The sequence below is a fragment of the Canis lupus genome, chromosome 26, assembly GCF_003254725.2.
Source record: "Canis lupus dingo isolate Sandy chromosome 26, ASM325472v2, whole genome shotgun sequence".
In the NCBI taxonomy this organism is placed as follows: domain Eukaryota; kingdom Metazoa; phylum Chordata; class Mammalia; order Carnivora; family Canidae; genus Canis; species Canis lupus.
Window position 1 is genome coordinate 14,071,321 of NC_064268.1, and position 19,218 is coordinate 14,090,538.

The 19,218-nt window shown below is 43.9% G+C and overlaps 1 protein-coding gene and 1 non-coding gene across 4 annotated transcripts in view; both read right to left on the reverse strand.

Moving 5' to 3' along the window:
• The window catches only part of FBXO21 (F-box protein 21), a 46,751-nt gene that overhangs the window by 11,842 nt on the left and 15,691 nt on the right, over nt 1-19,218 (reverse strand). For 2 of the 3 annotated variants that reach the window (XM_025474102.3, XM_025474105.3), the window contains exons 8-11: nt 11,663-11,842; nt 9,986-10,118; nt 3,432-3,643; nt 1,808-1,965 (exon numbers count right to left, since the gene is read on the reverse strand). In XM_025474102.3, the coding sequence (XP_025329887.1) occupies nt 1,808-1,965; nt 3,432-3,643; nt 9,986-10,118; nt 11,663-11,842 (683 nt within the window). The remainder of the gene's footprint in view (nt 1-1,807; nt 1,966-3,431; nt 3,644-9,985; nt 10,119-11,662; nt 11,843-19,218) is intronic. The other variant, XM_025474103.3, reaches the window with a different exon arrangement.
• On the reverse strand, nt 3,952-4,058 carry LOC112677048 (U6 spliceosomal RNA). The gene has a single exon (XR_003146817.1). It is a non-coding gene; the product is annotated as a U6 spliceosomal RNA (small nuclear RNA).

Here is a 19,218-nt window from a genome sequence, read left to right on the forward strand (position 1 = left end):
GTATGATGGTTTGGGTTTGTTTGTTTTTTTAAATTTGAGAGCGCACAAGCGAGCGGGAGGGGCAGAAGGAGAATGAGAGACAATCCCAAGCAGACTCCACAGAGTGCACAGCCTGACATGGCGCCCGATCCCATGACCCTGAGGATCATGACCTGAGCCAAAACCGAGTCAAAAGATCAACAAACTGAGCCAATCAGGCACCCCTATACAATTTTTTCCAAAGTTAGATAAAATCCTTGTCAGCCCTTTCCTCTGACACAGGCACACAAAGACCATTCTCCTACAACTGTCCCATTATACTGACAGAGGTTAAGTAACCTATAATCTCAATGAACAGACTTTCTTTTGATTTTGTATACAATCCCCTCTCAGCTTCTGATAAATTAACATGAATAGGAAACTTTCTAGTCTTCTTGAAACTTATGAGATTTTTACACATCTGGTATTTCTGTTATTGCCTTCACTACCACAATACTGAGTTAGATCAAACCTACCGTTTTAGGTCAGACACAGAAAGGTATGGCAATGAGTTAAGGACATGTCTCTCGGCCAAGGTGCCCCAGCTTCAAAGTTAGTCTGTTAAGTTAAAATGTGAATGAGCCTACGTGCTTCAAGTCCCTCACATAGAACATAAGTATGATGATGAGGATAGGTATATTTCTCGAATGCGGTTAAAATACATTAGGACACTGCCTGTCACAGAGCAGCACTAGATTAACATTCATGGTTTTTTTTTTTTTAAAGTTTGTTTATTTTTTAGTAATCTCCGTGCCCAACGTGGGGCTCGAACTCGCCATGCGAGATTAAGAGTCACATACTCTGGCAGCCCGGGTGGCTCAGCAGTTTAGCGCCCCTTCAGCCCAGGGTCTGATCCTGCAGACCCAGGATGGAGTCCCATGTCAGGTTCCCTGCATGGAGCCTGCTTCTCCCCCTGCCTGTGTCTCTGCCTCTCTCTCTCTCTGTGTTTTGTCTGTCATGAATAAACAAACAAAATCTTAAAAAAAAAAAAAAAAAAAAAGTCACATGCTCTTCCAAATGAACCAGCCAGGTGTCCCTCACTCATGTTCATTTTGACTAACAAAATGAAAGCTGTGAATGCCTTGACAGGCAGCCATGCAATAAATTCATCCCATTAAAAGGAGGAACAAAGAAAAGGGAGACCCATACTGGAGGCATCTGTCTCTAATCGGCCTCTGCAGGCTCCAACCGTCCTACTTCAGGAGTGCCCTGGACTAGCGCCTATCAGGGCTGGCAGTGGCCCCAAACACCACCATGCACCTGCTGACCATCAAGGCTCTCAGAGCCAGTGCTGTGGATTGTGGTTCCCCTTGTGGCCACTCTAGGACATCTCTGGGGCTCACAGCTGGCTATGGATGCCGGAGGCAGCTAGGGTAGTCCCCACAACAGTGTCCTCCAGTTCAGACAGGCCATATGGGCAGGGCACAGGCTGGCCCTCACTGCCTGGAGGGAGCCAATGGTAGGGCTTGGGAAGCATGACTTTCGGGAACTTGACTGGCAAAGTCAATGACCAATCAGAACAGAGGCTGGCAACAACACTGGAACAGGGTCCTGGGTGTGGGGGTGATGGAGGGAAGAGTCTGAAGGCGGGGACTATTTAACCCACTGCATGGCCACACAGGGGCACACCTACCCACATTTAGCTGAGAATCGGCCCTGATAAGGTTAGCCACACAACTGCCATCTCTAAATAAAATCAGTGACTGTACCCACAGTATCAGAACACTCAAAATGTGTGCTAAGATGTGCCGGCGTGTCATTATGAATACACACAGAACTAGCTCCTTACCTTGGGCTGCATATCTACAAGAACCGTCCTCCACCAGAACATTATAGAAAGGCTGATGATGGCCATGAGGCAGGCTGTGGACGTTCATGTTTCGGATCCATTCGTGTCCCATCATGCAGGTGGGGTCCCAACCATAGATCACACAGTTATAGCCATACCTAATCAATATAAGAGCAGTGGCAAATCAGTTCCCTGGGACCCTGTCACAGAGACTCTGGGATATGTAAGTAATGGCTTGGTTCTCTTAAGGTTATGTCCTTACAAATTTACCTGCTTTTATCCCTATTAAGCATTTTTCAGGACACTCTTAGCTCCCTTTATAAGGTCCTCTTATTATTAAGATACCATTTCAGTTGGAAAAGAACAGACTTCAACCAACCATCATGGGTCAAGTAGTTATCCAAACGGAAAAGGGTATTGGGACCCAGGCCTGAGAGCAATGCACAGTATCTTAGTAGGACAAAGGCCTATATATAAAACATAGAATTCCTAAGATAACTTCATGAAATAGGACAGGTTTAAGATTCCTCAAACCAGGGACGAAAAACAGTCCATAAAGGCAAAGAGTAAACTCAAAGGAGTCAGATTCAAGCAGATTGTTAAAACAAAAAAAAAAAAACAGGGCAACAGGAATTCTGACTATACTGATATGGTGAGGTGAAGAAATTGTTTTTCCTTAGATACTACAAGAAGATAGTAAACACTTTTAAAAAATATAGCAAGCCCTTACCTTTCAGGTACACATACTGCAAGGGGCTTGGGTAGGGATAGGGGGTGAAAATGTGAAGGCTGACCCTCACAACTGCTGGAGCTGGGTATGGGAGCATCGCCTGGTTCACTATACTCATCTCCACTGACGTGTATTTGAAATGTCCATAATGAGGTTGGAGGAAAAAAAAAAGAATGCAATAAAAAAATGAAACACACTAACCCCAAACTGGGACAAGATTATTTGCAACGTATATGCATAGAGATACTAGTAGCAGGACAAGGAGACCACAAACCAACAAGACAGACAAATAGTTCGGGTAGAAAATAAGAATGTTTGAAGAGGTACTTCAGAAGAGAAAACCTGAATGAACTTCTTTTTTGTAGGTTTACTAGTCGATCTGCAGACTAATTGGGAGAATGCAAACAAAAATCACAATGAAATACTATTTGCCATTTGCTGTTTAAGAGCACTTTCAAAGGTGTGGCAAGAACACAGGTGGGTGAGAACAGAAACCCTGCAACCCTCGGCTCCTAGCCTGCGGAGTGGGACAGAAATCACAGGGTCACTGTGGTTATGGTTTAATTTTGCCTAGCAATTGACCACACACACGTGCCTATAACCCAGCAAACCCTATCCACAACCCAGATTCAAGGGGATGGAAATGAAAAGAAGCCTCAGGGCAACAAGAAAATGAGAGATAAAATCTGCTGCTTACAGATCTTACATTAGAAGATTCGCAGTTAGGAAAGTGAGTCCCTTTCTTAGGAAACAGCGTAGAATTGGTTCAGACTGGTTCAGCCTTCAGTCGCTTCTGCGGCAGACACTCAGATGCCATGGCTCCTGAGAAGCGTGCTTGCGGGCACACCACGCATCCCCTGCAGTGGTGCGGGGATGGATTCCACAGGCACTCACCTCTTATGCTTCATAATGAGCCCAATGGAGTAGCAGACGTCTCTGTGCTTCTCATGGGAGCGCAGCTTCACCTCCACGCCCACCTCCTCCTTCTTGCGCTCAATGTGCTCTAAGGTGTGCTGCACCAGATAGCCCACCGCCCCATGCTGCCCGGGGTCTAGGGTTTGAATGTGCTGGAGGATGTCAAGCACCTTCAAGACAAGACAGAAAGACTAGGAGATAATATTTTCATTTAGGCCTTTTCTTGTTCACAGCATGAGATTTAGGCCTACATAACCTGGCAAAGGACGGCAAGGTGGGGCCATGCTAGTGGCCCAGGGATCCACTGAGTTGGTGGTCTCACTGCTAATGGTGGGCAATGGCCCCAGGCCTCCAAAAGTCAACTGGTAGGAGCGTAGGAATTACTTAGAAACAGTGTGTGGGACTAAGCATGGGATGAAGTGGCCAGGGCCTGCCCTCCATGGGTACATCTGGATTAGGGAACTTTTCATTCATTCATTCATTCATTCATTCATTCATTCATTTATTTTAACACTTCACGAATTTGCGTGTCATCCTTGCGCAGGGGCCATGCTAATCTTCTCTGTATCGTTCCAATCTTATTATGTGTGCTGCCGAAGCGACCACTGGATTAGGGAACTTTAAAGGGTTCCAATACTCTTGCTCAGTGTGGGGAATCCATTTTTCGTACCCAGAAAGATGATTTTCATTGGCCACTCATCAACTGGAAGGTAAAAGAACTGCTAAGCTGCTTCAGTCCCGATCAAGGAGACATCTGACAGAGCTGCTTCTGCTGCACAAGGCAGAAGGGGTGACAGAGAAGCCCCCTGAGTGATGCAAATTAGCTATGCTGATGAAGACGTGTCTCAGGTTCTGGAAGCGCAATGATCGTTTCAATGATTGTTAACTCCCAGTGGGACTGTGTATTCAAGTGGGCAAGGAGAAACCATCTCTCTGTGGAATTGAAATGACTGAGAGGCTAGCAACAGAACTGTCTGACTCCAAGGTAAGTTTTCTCTACCCGTACATGGTGCCTCTAAGGAAAAAATGCAAATTCCAATAAAGTTTTACACACACACAATCATTCAGCGCCCATTCTACTACAGCATTTAACAGAGGGTCTATGATATGTTTCTCCTGTGAGAATAGGATCTCTCCCTCTTTACTGAGTCCTAAGACAGAGCATGTGAACAGATAGAACCTGGATTCTAGTCCCAGATCCGTAACACTGGCTGCTTTACCTTTAGTTTGTTCACTTACCAAGTAATGATTAATAAATAACTGCCCTATTTCCTGATATATTTTGAACCAGTGAAAGTGTTGTGAAAACTGCTTTTTTGCAATGTAGGATGTTACTCTGAAACCTAATCTTGTCCTCCAGACCAAGACTTGCAGGATCTCACTATTTACTGAACACTGCTTCTCTGCTGATTACTATGCCCAGCCCATCATGTCTCCTACTTCATTTAATCCTCCCAAGCTGCAGGTCGGCAGGACCATCAGTGCGGACCTCCAGAAGAGGAATCATGCACTGTGGGATTAAAGGCCTGGGGGCTGCGAGTGGAGGGAGGATGTAGACCCGGGTATGATTCTAAATCTGAGGTCTCAGGCACCATCTTACTGAACCAAGAGCAGGAGCATTTTCCTTCACTGTTAGGAATATGGATGGACTGGTATAACCCTAAGCACCTCAAACCCAGCTTCAACCAATAGCAACCGAGAGCCAGTTTCTACCTTAGTAATGGAAACCCTAGTAGGATGCTTTCGTTTGGGGGACACAAACAGTATTTATTCTTTGTAGCTAAAAGCACGGATTTGAACGATGAGCTTCTATTTTCTATGCTTGCATATGGCTTTGTGTTCCCATATGCAGTTCCAGCTACAGCTGATCCTTGAACAACACGGGTTTGAACGGCATGGGTCCACTTACATGAGGATTTTTTCTAGTACAGGACTATAAATCTGTTTTCTCTTCTTTGTGATTTTCTCAGTAATGTTTTCTTTCCTCTAGCTTATTTTGTTCTAAGAATATAGTACGTTTTCACATACAATATATTAATCAATTACTTGCTACCAGTAAGGCCTCTGGTCAACAGCAGGCTGCTAGTTAAGTTCTGGGGGACTCATTAAGTTCTATATGGATTTTTGACTGCACTGGGGGCCAGCACCCCTAAGGCCCAGATTGTGTGAGGCTTGACTGTAGTTATTTTGGATGGCACTTGCCCTCCACTCTGCAGCCACAGCTCCCTCTCTTCCCAGCAGCCCCTCCCCAGCAGGTAAGTGAACAGATGTAACCTGGGAGTCTTCTAAGCACAGAGAAGTCTCCAACTCGCTTTTCCCACTCACTTGGGAGTATCAGGAGACAAGGTTCAGGGATAACTATGGCTTCCTTCCTCTGATGTGTGGATGATAGGGTGAAGGAAGAGAGCAGAACAGCAGACACAGTGATAGGGGCCTGGTGTGCTCCTGAAGGACAGCACTGACAGTGGGGTGCCATGATGTCTCCAACCAAACATCCAGGCCAACAATTCCAGGAGCCCACGGTTTTCAGAGTGGAGATCTTGGAACGGAGTAGGGGGTCTATCTACTCATGAGTGGCAACCATTACTGTGAAGAGCCAGAGAGTAAATACTTTAGGCTTTGTGGACCATATAGTGTCCCACCCAACTACTCTTCTGCCTGCTGTGGCTAGAAAGCAGCCAGAGACAAAGAGTTAAACAAACAAGCCTTATTTGAGATGTGCCTTTGACAAAACATTCACAAAGCCAGGTGGCAGTTTGCTGGCCCTGCTCTGTCCTCCTAACTACAGGTTTCCCTGTGGCTCTCTACGATGTGTTTGGCTCCACGTTCCAGATATCCACTTGTTTGTGAGCTTTGCTGCTTTTGGGGCTTCAGTCATCTGATGCTAATGTGCCGAATGTCCTCAGACAGCTGCCTTCCATGGCCCCAGGTCGTATCAAGTCCAACATACCCCAAACTGAACACTTTCTCCTGCCCCTGAAACAAGTCTGCTCTCCAAACACCCACTCTTAATGTGGCCAAACGGTCTCCCTCATTGGAAAATCTGGACAGCCTCTCTCTTGTTATCTAATGAAGTTCTGTCACTTCTTAACCATTCAAACTCTTTTGTTTTGAGCACCTACTGTGTCTCAGGAACGGTGTTAAGAGCAAGGGAAGCACAAAGCAAAATGTGGTCCTTGTTCTTAGAGAGCCTAGTCCATGGTGAAAACACAATAAATAAGCAGTCACAGTATCCTTAGAGAAAGGTCTGCGAAAGGACCAGCACTCAGCTGATGGGGCGGGGGAAGTAGACAGCCCCAGAGGGGCCAAGGGCTTTCAGAGGCAAAACTGAAGCTCGGCAAAAGGTAGATGGCAAATGGGGCTGAGAGCTAAGGAAAGGTTTTAGGCAGCACTGCAGCACGCACCGAGGCCCAAAGCAAGAGGACAGGGCCTGAGTGAAGGATGTGGCCAGGCAGCGGAGCACCAAAGCAACTATGAGAGCTGAGGAAGCTCAGGCTGGCAGGGTCAGACCCCTGAGAAACTAGTAAACCATACTGAAGAGAATGAGCCTGATCTGCAAGGCACTGGGGTGAAGGCTCTAAGCATTTTATGAAGCTTATTCTGGCTACAATATTTAAAATGGGTTCAAAGGGTCTAAGGGTGGAGGGAAGAGCAGGCGGATGGCTTCAGCAATAGTCTCAGAGACAGAGCCACGTGCAGATGTGCAGTAGACATTTGGGTACAGTGATCTGGAGCTCAGGGTCCAGGTAGCTGTAGCGTACAGATAGTAACTGAAGCAAACAGGCCAGGTGGCATCATCTCGGGGAAAGGTGCAGAGAAAACAGAAGTCTGAGAAACTACCCCGCAGTGTGGAGCCTCTAGAGAAGATACACAGGACAAGGAACTAGCAAGAGCCTGAGAACCACAGACCAGAGTCAAAAGAACAGAGCGTTCTGAGCGGGAATAGCCTCAGTGATCAAGAGAGATAAGGAAAGCCAAATATCTATGGATCTGGCAACAAGAATGGTTTCAGTAAAAAGGGGTCATTGGCTCCCTTGGCAAAAGCAGTGTGTATGTGGAGGGGAGGAACGATCCCCATGTTCTGGAGCATGTGTGGGAGGCGAGGCAGGAGGCCATCACACAGCAAGGTTGCACGCAGGCACCCACGCTTGCACAGCCAGTCCCAGGGCTTGAGCCCTGCAGGGGAGACAGATAAGGAGGTGGCCGCAGGGGAATGCCAGTGGGGCCGTCATGAGAGTGCCTTCTGTGCTCTTCCCCAAAGATGAGAGATATTCAAGTCAGCAGAATGCTGATATCAGAGAGCAGAAACAGGGAACTGTAGACAAAGGAAAACAGAATGGGATCCAGAGCACAAGGGGCTGCCTTGGAAAATTGGTAGGACATTTTCTCCAGTGAGATGTAGAGGAGGAAAAGGAAAGGTAGGGCCATGGGTCAAAATAAGGAGGGAAGTCTGGCTGCAGGAAGCAGAAGGTGCCTTGGTGCTTACAGCCTCCAACAGCCTGCTGGCCCACAGGGGTGAGGCGTGAGGGGGCTTGGGCACCACTCTGCCTGGACACAACTCTTGAGCCATCATCAACATGTGTGCAGGTGGCTTCGGCAGGCTCTCCGACTGCCCGCCACCTCAGCTGTTCCTGACTTACTGCAATTGAAAATAAGGCGACTTTCCCGTCCTGCCAGTTTGGGAATGTTTCCCTTTTACCTAAGAAGGCCAAACTATCTCCAAGCCATCCAGAAACTGATCTAAAAAATATTCTACACACACACACACACACACACACATTCACCTTTACACACAGATGTGTATGTACATCATCAACTCTTGTCAGGCAGGTCCGTGGGCCCACTTCTGGGCCATGTGCAGGTGGGAATAACCTACTTTTCTATCCTCTGAAATGGTCCCCACCCTTCAGGGTCCACCACACACCCTGTTCCGGAGAGGAGCCTTTTCCAACTGTTTCAGTGTCCCCTGGACTCTTCCTCCTCAGGGGTCCCAGTTTTGCTGCTCTGCCTTGGGTGTTGCTCCCCCAGCTCAAGGACATGCTTTCGGAAGGGAGCCCCTGAAGCACTGGGACCCAGCCACGTTGCATTCCTGATTCCCCAATGAGGGGGTCACCAAGTGCTCGATCCCAGAAACAAATGAATGGTTGTCCTGAGAAAAATATTCTGTGTGTAAGCAATTTAGAACTTTAGTGACATCTGCTCAGCAGGCTAGCACTCCTGGATCATCCAAAGGGGATACTGAAGTACTTCCCCAGCAGGCAGGTGAGCACTAAAAGGAGTCTGTAATCAAAGGTAAGGGAGTGAGAGCTCCTATAAACTTTCCCCCAGAGGAGAGGTTAACCTTACACCTTCTGAGGCTGATGTGTAATTAAAGTACAGAATTGACTTATAAAAAGCCATGCTTTGAGAGGGTCTCTGCATTCTACAAATGATCTTGATTAAAGAAAAAAGCAGCAGGAATTAAGTTTGTACACCTCAATATCAAAAATAAAGTGAAAAAATAAAAGCAACAATTGAGCTCTGGCAAGAGGGTTTTGGGAAGTAGGTGGTCACTTCAGTAGAGAATCTAGTTCTACCAGAGCACGGGATGTTCCGGGAGGACATCTGCTACCTGGGCTACATATTACATCTTAAGATAGGAGTCTCAGGATTTTCCCCCTAATGCATCCCTTCTTAGAACTATTTTAGACCTCTGAAGTGGGGAATAAATGAGCCAATTTAAATCTATGCAATGTGGAGTCAGACTATTTACCACTCTAATAACATGAGCAGATGATTTTATGGTGATGTGCCTATGAGTGCTCAGAATGAAAATTCTCTCGGCAGGCTGCTCTAAATAAACAAAATGGATTATTAACATATTCCCATGGAAAATCCAGGGCATGATGGAAATGTGCAGCTGCTGCCGCGCTGTAACACGCCACTGGACTCACACACCTGCTGCCCCCACAACTTGCTAAAAGGAGTGTTTCTGATCGTAGATGCTCTGGTCCTCTCCAAGTACTTGCCACTGGCCACAGGGGTCATTAGAAAACCGAGAAGCCCAAGTAGGACTGTATCAGAGTTCAACAGTTTTCAAAGACAATCAGTCCTTAAAGTCCAGCAGGCAGACTGGAAGACCGTCTATGATTCATTTCTTCCTTGTCAAACAGGGGTGTTTATATATGGTCAGTTTCCACACTAACAGCACAGCTTGGAGGGTGAACATTTAAAGTTTTGCTTCCCTATGCTGAGTCAACATAGGGCAAAAATATATTTGGCACCAGCAGGTAAGTAGCAGAGCTGAGGCTCTGTAGTTCTAGGTATTTAAGGTACACACACAAAGAGAACAGGCAACTCCTGACAGTATAACCAATTTTTTTGGAATAAAGGAAACAAAAAAACATTTAATTGATGGCTGAAGATCAAGATGCGAGAGTGAATAAATTTATTTATTCTCCAGGCTGATAAAAGGATAAACTTCCAAGGGCCGCCTTTCAAGCTAGGATTTCCCTCTCTAAGGTAAGAGCAAAGCAGCAAAGTAAAATAATTACCTTCTCTGGCCAGATTCCCAGGTGGAAGTAGAGCCTGGCTTGAAGGAGGAGGAGTTGCACCTGGTCTGGATACATTGCCAGATACAGATCCAACGAGTCTCTCAGGAGCTGGTAGGATTGGTCGATACCTTCCCTAGCAGGGGAAATAAATCATTGTCTTACTCAGCTTGCCCCTGAGTGGGAGACCCTCTTTTCCAAGGTTCAGGTTTTAAAAGTAATGGACACAAATGCCACACCTTTTCTGATCCTGGTACTTCCTCTCTGTTAAGCAAGCAGTTATAATGATCTTAATAATAACAAATCCCAGAAGAAATAGAACTTTTGCAACTCACTTTGGTGGTAGGCATTAAATTAAAATCATAGGCACTTCCATTATAGAGTCCCTCAATAACACGGTTATAATTAAAAATAAATTCTGACTAGGTGGGGCACTGACAACTTTTAGGAAAGGAAAACTGTTCTGTAGGACACTGCAGTGGTTACAGACACACATCGTAGGACACACATCGTTACAAGTTTACCCAAACCTACAGAATGCACATCAGCAAGAATGAAGCTGATTGTAAACCATGGATTTTGTTAAGGACGAGTTTGTGGAGATTCATCGACCAGAACTAACGTCCCACTCTGATAGGGGGCGGTGATAGTGGGGGAGCCTGTAGAGGGAGGGAAGGGTGGGGGGGGTACAGAAGAACTCTCTGTACTTTCTCCTCCATTTTGTCATGACTCTCAGATTGGTCTAAAAAACAAAGTCTATTTAAAAAGAAATAGGGATCCCTGGGTGGCGCAGTGGTTTGGCGCCTGCCTTTGGCCCAGGGCGCGATCCTGGAGACCCGGGATCGAGTCCCACGTCGGGCTCCCGGTGCATGGAGCCTGCTTCTCCCTCTGCCTGTGTCTCTGCCTCTCTCTCTCTCTGTGACTATCATAAATAAATAAAAAAAAATTTTTTTAAAAATAAAATAAAATAAAATAAATAAAATAAAAAGTAAAAAGAAATAAAGAGGGCAGCCCCAGTGGCTCAGTGGTTTAGCACTGCCTTTAGTCCGGGCCGTGACCCTGGAGACCCGGGATCGAGTCCCACGTCAGGCTCCCTGCATGGAGCCTGCTTCTCCCTCTGCCTGTGTCTCTGCCTCTCTCTGTGTGTGTGTGTCTCTCATGAATAAATACATAAAATCTTAAAAAAAAAAAAAAAAAAGAAATAAAGAATTCTACCATAAGGCAGAAAGCAATGACTACAACGTATGACCTTCTATTTTCCCTGTAAGACAAATTTCCTTTGAATCAGAAGCAAAATAGTTTCATACTTTTGTTTTCTTATCTAAGTGATAGAAATGTATCAATCAAGAGATGACAAAGCACTTGGGACATGAGAATACCCTGCCCCCCCCCAAATAAACTTTACCCATCTAAAGCATTCTTGTTACTAAAGAATGCTTTCAATTTATGGACAGCTTGTGCCATTGCACTGCAAAGGTGCCAAAGAAAAGTCACTTAAAACAGCTTAAACCGGGACAGCATGAGTTTCTTTCAGTGGTGGGTCGACAGCTGTAGATATCCCAACTGCATGCCACAGCAGCCCAAGCAGAGAGATTCATCAAACCATATCCTCTGTAAGGCCATCTGCACCTCCAAAGACATGCACTCTGCACAAGTGCTGGAAAACCAAGAAAACCTTACCGCTTTCCTAGGCTTAAAAGGTTTCCCACCATTCGCTGCAACACCTTCTTGACATTGACCACTCCATATAGTGCAGCTGTCACGTGCTGACCGATCAAGTATTCACACTCCTTCACAGTCAGCTGCTTTCCCTTCCCGAAGGCATCTATGTAGATGTAGTCAAAGATGTCCAGGCTTGCCCTATGCAAACGGCACATGTAGTTAGCCGATTCCTGGATCAGTGCTGAACAAGCCAATATCTAACTGCCCATACCCCCGTACCAATAAGTAGCTCAAATTAGAGACTTGAATATTAAAACCAGCAATATTTCTACTTACAATATTAAGGCCTTGTCTAAAGTTCAAAATGTGACCCTTTATACGTGCCCTGCTGTGTTAAGACTGCAGAAGATGGGTGTTTAGGGAACAGCACCAATGTGTGCCATCAAATACAGCTTTGGGGGGAGATTAAGCCAGATTAAACCAAGTTGAAAAGAGAACAAACTAGAATTTATTGAACTGGTCTACAAAATGCTCAATCAGAAGTTTGGCTGAGAGCAATACTGACAGGCCTTGAAGCCCTCTCTGGACTCCACAGACTGGCACAATGTCTGTAGGCCCAGTGCCCCTGAGGCTGAGACAGTTACGGAGCCCTGCCCCATAAGTGCTCTGCTCCCAACTCTGCGGACATGCTCAGGTGGTCACTCAGGGCTCAGCCTGGGAACCTGCGCCACACCAGGAAGAATTCCTGCACCTGACCACGCCACCCCTCCCGTGAACCGTGCTCTCGTATATGGTGGTGTTCCGTGCTGAGTGGGAGGAGGCACACAAAGCAAGTCCTCACCGGTTTGAAGAACATATTCTGAGGACTCCTGAGGGATTTAGGTGGGTCTTTGTTTCAGGGATACTTGGTTTTTTTTTTTTTTTTCTTGAGCACCTGTTCCACTTTGATCTTATGCCTACTGCAAACCATGTAAGAGATTTTCTCTTGGGCTGCTTTATAAAGCCCAGTCAGATTTCTTCCTAGAGTCCTATTAATATCCTTCCTGTGGCAAGACAGATGGAATGTTCCAGAAACAAGGGATACTCTTCAACTCTTTTTATGAGTCTAGAAGAACCACACGTATACAAATTTATAAGCAAAAATCCTAAATAAAACATGAGCAAATCAAATAACAGCAATGTATTTTTAAAAATACATGAAGATTAATGATTAAGATACATGTACCTCAAAAATAAAAGAACTGAATGTTAAAAAATCTATTCCAGCTAAAAGAGAAAATAATATGATTATATCAACAGACATAGAGGGGAGATTTTGGGGGAAAAAAAAGTCTAATGCCTACTTTTAATTTTTTTTAAATTATTCTTTTTAATGCCTACTTTTTAATAAAGCTTAAGCAAACTAGAAATTTAGAAGGCACTGATAATCCCAGCGGAAGGCAATACCCCAAACATCATGCTTGATGATCAAATTTTAAAGCATTCTACCTACAGTCCTACCCAAGACAAGGCTACCTGCTATCACTGTTTCTACTCAATTTTGTGCAAGAAGACCTAGTTAGCAGAGTAAGTACAAGAAACACAAACAGACAAGGGCTAGAAAGAAAAGAAACAAAACTGTCATGATTCATAGGCAATATGATGCTCTGCAGAGAAAACCCAAGAGTTGACAATGAGCTCTAATAATTTATTCAGCAAAGGGACTCATTATCAAATCTAAACCTAAATATCAATCATATCCCTATAAACCATCAATACTTAGTAAATGTAATTTTAAAATTACCATTTACAATAGCAACAAAAATGTAAAGTTCTTAATGAATAAATCTATCAGGAAAGCAATGAACTTCATGAAGAAAACAATAAAATCTTTTTAAAAGGGAACCTGGGTGACTCAATCATTTGAGTGTCTAACTGATATCGGCTCAGGTCATGGTCTCAGTGTCGTGAGATCAAGCCCCGCATCGGGCTCTGTGCTGAGTGTGGAGCCTGCTTAAGATCCTCTCCCCTCCTCCTCCCTCTCTCTACAAGTAAATAAATAAATAAATAAAGTCTTTATAGGGACATTAAAGATAACTCAAATGTGTAGGGAGGCATCATATTCACAGGCAGACTCAGTGAAACACTGATGTTGCTCACATTCGTGTATGAATCCAATCCCAAGTAAGCTCTGGTGCCAATCGATGTCCATATGGGCTTTTGAAGGAACCTAGTAAATGGATTCTAAATCTATAGAACAAAAGGCTAAGAACAGCCAAGGGAATTTTGAAGAACTCAATGGGGGTCTGACTAGCAGGTACTAGTTAATGGTAAAGTTACAGTAAGAAAGACAATATGGTCTTGGTGCAGGGGCAGATCAGAGACCAAAGGCACGGGGAACATGGGTAGAAGTGAGGACTTGGAGAGCCTGCAGCCTGCTTTTGCTTCAGGCAGATCACCCTCCACTATTCTCAGCAGCTTCCCCTCTTTTCCCAAGGACCCAGCCCGGGGCTGTGTTTATTTCTGCCAGGTGCCCGGGGTGCTAACAAATTACTCCACTGCTCATTTGCACTGTTAATGTACATTTGCTGTAGCCTAAAAAGGAAAAATGACAGTTACCACGCACAACAGTACCCAGCAATAGGTTACTATGGCAAATAATATGGTAACTGGATTTTTAAATGTTTTATATCACGCAGAGATCCTTGAGGAATTATTACATGGGCATTTAAGAATATTTTTGAGATATTTGGAGAAATTGGTTGGGTTATTTAGGGAGACAGAATGGGCTGAAAAAGCATATTTCCCATTTGCAATAATGGAAAATGGGTGTCTGCTATCCAAAAAGGAAGCTATGCAATATATTTTTAGAAACAACTATGTAAAAAGAAGGGAAGCCCATACATACCATTTAAGGAAGTATACGTGATGAATTATAATAATGTGCATGCAAATAACAAAAACTTTCAGATAGGGCAGCCCCGGTGGCGCAGCGGTTTAGAATCGCCTGCAGCCCGGGGTGTGATCCTGGAGACCCAGGATCGAGTCCCATATCGGGCTTCCTACAGGGAGCCTGCTTCTCCCTCTGCCTGTGTCTCTGCCTCTCTCTTCGCTCTCTCTAAATGAATAAATAAATCTTTAAAAAAAAAAAAACTTTCAGATAACTGATGGGTATCTCTACAGAGAGAGGAAGAAGGGAATGAGGAAGAATACCCAGGAGGTTCCAACTATATGTGTTTTCTTTCTTTCTTTTTAAAGATTTTTTATTCATGAGACACAGAGAGAGAGGCAGAGATGTAGGCAGAGGGAGGCACAGGATCCCTATGGGGAGCCAGATGTGGGACTCGATCCTAGGACCCTGGGATCAGGACCTGAGCTGAAGGCAGACGCTCAACCACTGAGCCACCGAGGTGCCCCATTAATCTAGGGGTAGAAATACAGAAGTGAGTGGGGTACCTAGATGGGTCAGCTGGTTGAGCACCTGACTCTTGATTTTAGCTCAGGTGATGATCTCAGGTCCTAAGACAGAACCCTGTGACTGGCAGCACAGGGCTGGCTTGAGATTCTCTCTCTCCCTCTCCTTCTGCCCTCCCCCCCCCCACTAGCACATCTATTCTCTCTGAAAGAAAGAAAGAAAGAAAGAAAGAAAGAAAGAAAGAAAGAAAGAAAGAAAGAAAGAAAGCAAGCTATACCTTTCTTCTAAGTATGCTTCACAAATTCTACTAGGTGTGTAAAGCACTGGGTCATCTCAATCCTCCAAACCACTTGAAAACCATGTGCCCCATTTTTCCAGAGTAAAAAACAGACTCAGAGGAAGCTGACAGCTGAACCCTGCTGGACTTAAAAGCTCAGGTACTTTCTATTATTCCACTCACTAGAGGGTATCATAGTCATTCAAATAACAGATATAATTAAATAATGTTGTTTCTTTTTCCTCTAAATGGCACATTTAATAAGAAGATAGTTCTGCCTATTTGATGAACTATATCTTTCAGAAAAGCTAAGTTCCGGCTGATAAGAAATTTGCTTTGCACATGAGTGAAGAATGTGACTACTCTGCCCTTTTCCCCACTCTCCCTTCCTCCTCTTCTCTCTGGTGAGGAGGGGGAGAGGGAGAGATTTTATGGAAGACTACAAAGTAAGATTTTCTTTAAGAACTCTTGTATCTAGATGAACTTTATAGATATACTCAGAACATTTCATCCTAAAACAACAGAACATGCATTCTTTTCAAGTGCACATGGGACATTCTCCAGAACACATCACATACTGGGTCATAAATCAGGCCTCAACAAATACAAAAAAGACGGAGATCATACCATGCATCTCTTCTGACCACAACACTCTTGAAACTTGAAGTCAACCATGAGAAAAAATTTGGAAAGACCACAAATACATGGAGGCTAAATAACATATTACCAAACAATGAATGGATCAGCCAGGAAATCAAAAAGAAATTAAAAAATACATGGAAATAAATGAAAATGAAAACACAACTGTCTCAAACCTCTGGGCTGCAGCAAAAGTAGTCCTAGAGAGAAGTAATATAACAATACAGGCCTACCTTAAGAAACAGGAAAAATAAGTCAGTAAAATCTTAAAAAAACAACAGAACTACGGCCAATATCCCTGATGAACATGGATGCAAAAATTCTCAATAAAATACTAGCAAACTGGGGATCCCTGGGAGGCTCAGTGGTTTAGCGCCTGCCTTTGGCCCAGGGCGTGATCCTGGAGTCCCAGGATCGGGTCCCAAATCAGGTTTCCTGCATGGAGCCTGCTTCTCCCTCTGCCTGTGTCTCTGCCTCTCTCTGTGTGTGTGTGTCTCTCGTGAATAAATAAGTAAAATCTTTAAAAAATAAAAATAAAAAATAAAATACTAGCAAACGGAATCCAACAATAATATTAAAAGAATCATTCACCACAATCAAGTGGGATTTATTCCTGGGTTGCAAGCGTGGTTTAATATTTGCAAATCAATCACTCTGACACACCACATTAATAAAAGAACCATATGATCATCTCAATAGAGGCAGAAAAGCATTTGACAAAGTACAACATCCACTCATGATAAAAACACCAACGAAGCAGGTTTAATGGAAACATACCTTAACATAATATAAAGGCCATATACGGAAAACCCACAACTAATATCATACTCACTGGGGAAAACCTGAGAGCTTTTCCTCTATGGTCAGGAATGAGACAAGGATGTCCACTCTCACCTGTTATTTAACATAGTACTAGAAGTCCTAGCTACAGCAATCAGACAACCAAAAGAAATAAAAAGCATCCAAACTGGCACAGACGGGATGCCTGGGTGGCTCAGCGGTTGAGCGTCTGCCTTTGGCTCAAGGTGTGATCCCAGAGTCCCAGGATTGAGTCCCACATCAAGCTTCCTGCATGGAGCCTGCTTCTCCCTTGCCTATGTCTCTGCCTCTCTCTGTGTCTCTCTCATGAATAAATAAATAATCTTAAACAAAACAAAACAAAAAACTGGCAAAGTCAAACTTTTACTGTTTGCAGATGACATGATATACTATGTAGAAAACCCAAAGGATTCCACCAAAAAAAACTGCAACAGCTGATACATACATTCACTAAAGTCACAGAATAGAAAACCTACCTACAGAATTCTGTTGCGTTTCTATACACCAATAATGAAGCAGCAGAAAGAGAAAATAAGGAATCAATCCCATTTATAATTATACCAAAACCAGTGAAATACTTAGGAATAAACCTAACCAAAGAAGTGAAAAACCTGTACTCTGAAAACTATGAAACATTGAAGAAACCGAAGAGAACAAAAAAATGGAAGACATTGACATTCCATGCTCATGGATTGGAAGAACAAATATTGTTAAAATGCCTATACTACCCAAAGCAATCTACATATTTAATGCAATCCCTACCAAAATACCAACAGCATTTTTCTCAGAGCTGCAACAATATTAAAATTTGTATGGAGCCACAAAAGATCTCGAATAGCCAAAGCAACCTTGAAAAAGAAAAGCAAAGCTGGAGACATCACAATTCTGGACTTCAAGTATATTACAAAGCTGTAGTGATCAAAACAGTATGGCACTGGCACAAATATAGACACACAGAACAATGGAACAGAAGAGAAAACCCAGAAATAAACCCACAATTATAAGATCAATTAAACTTTGACAAAGCAGGAAAGAATATTCAGTGGGGAAAAAAATCTCTTCAACAAATGGTGCTGGGAAAACTGGACAGCAACATGCAACAGTATCAAACCAGACCACTTTCTTACACCATATACAAAAATAAATTCAAGGGCAGCCCCGGTGGCGCAGCAGTTTAGCGCCGCCTGCAGCCCAGGGCGTGATCCTGGAGACCCTGGATCAAGTCCCATGTCGGGCTCTCTGCATGGAGCCTGCTTCCCCCTCTGCCTGTGTCTCTGCCTCTCTCTCTCTGTGTCTCTATGAATAAATAAATAAAATCTTAAAAATAAATAAATAAATAAATAAATAAATAAATAAATAAATAAATAAATTCAAAATGGATTAAAAACCTAAAGGTGAGACATGAAGCCATTAAAATCCTAGAGAATACAGGCAGTAACCTCTTTGACATCAGCCGTAGCAACTTATTTTTAGATATGCATCCGGAGGCAAGGGAGACAAAAGCAAAAATACACTATTAGGATTTCATCAAAATAAGCTTCTGCACAGCAAAGGAAAACAACCAAAACCAAAAGGCAACCTACAGGGGCAGCCCGGCTGGCTCAGCGGTTTAGCGCTGCCTTCTGCCAGGGGCCTGATCTTGAAGACCTGGGATCCAAGTCCCACATCCAGCTCCCTGAATAGAACCTGCTTCTCCCTCTGCCTAGGTCTCTGCCTCTCTCTCATGAATAAAAAAAATAAAAAATAAATAAAATAAAATAAAATAGGCAACCTACAGAATGGAAGATATCTGCAAATGACAGATCTGATACAGGGTTAAGATCCAAAACTTATAAAAAATTTATTTTGGTGCCTCACTAGCTCAGTCAGTGAAGTGTGTGACTCTTAATCTTGGGGTTGTGAGTCTGAGCCAAGTACTGGGTACAGAGAGGTTACTTAAAAAAATAAGGGCGCCTGGGTGGCTCAGTCAGTTAAGCATCTGCCTTCAGCTCAGGTCATAATCCTGGGGTCCTGGGATCAAGCCCCATGTCAGGCTCCCGGCTCAGTGGGGAGTTTGCTTCTCCCTCTCACCACTCATTTTCTCTCTCTCAATCACTCTCTCAAATAAATACATAATTAAAAAATAAAATCTTAAAAAAATGAATGTATAAAACTCAACACCCAAAAAAACAAATGATTCAGTTAAAACATGGGCAGAAGACAAGAAATGACATTTTCCCAAAGCAGACATCCAGATGGCCAACAGACACGTGACAGAATGCTCACTATCACTCACCATTGCAAAAGAAACCTACAAGGAAACGCAAATAAAACCTACAAGGAGCTATCATCTCACACCCATCACAATGGCTAAACTCAGTAACAAAGGAAACAACAGGTGTTGGTAAGGATGTGGAGAAAGGGGAACCCTCTTGTACTGTTGGTGGGGATGCAAACTGGTGCAGT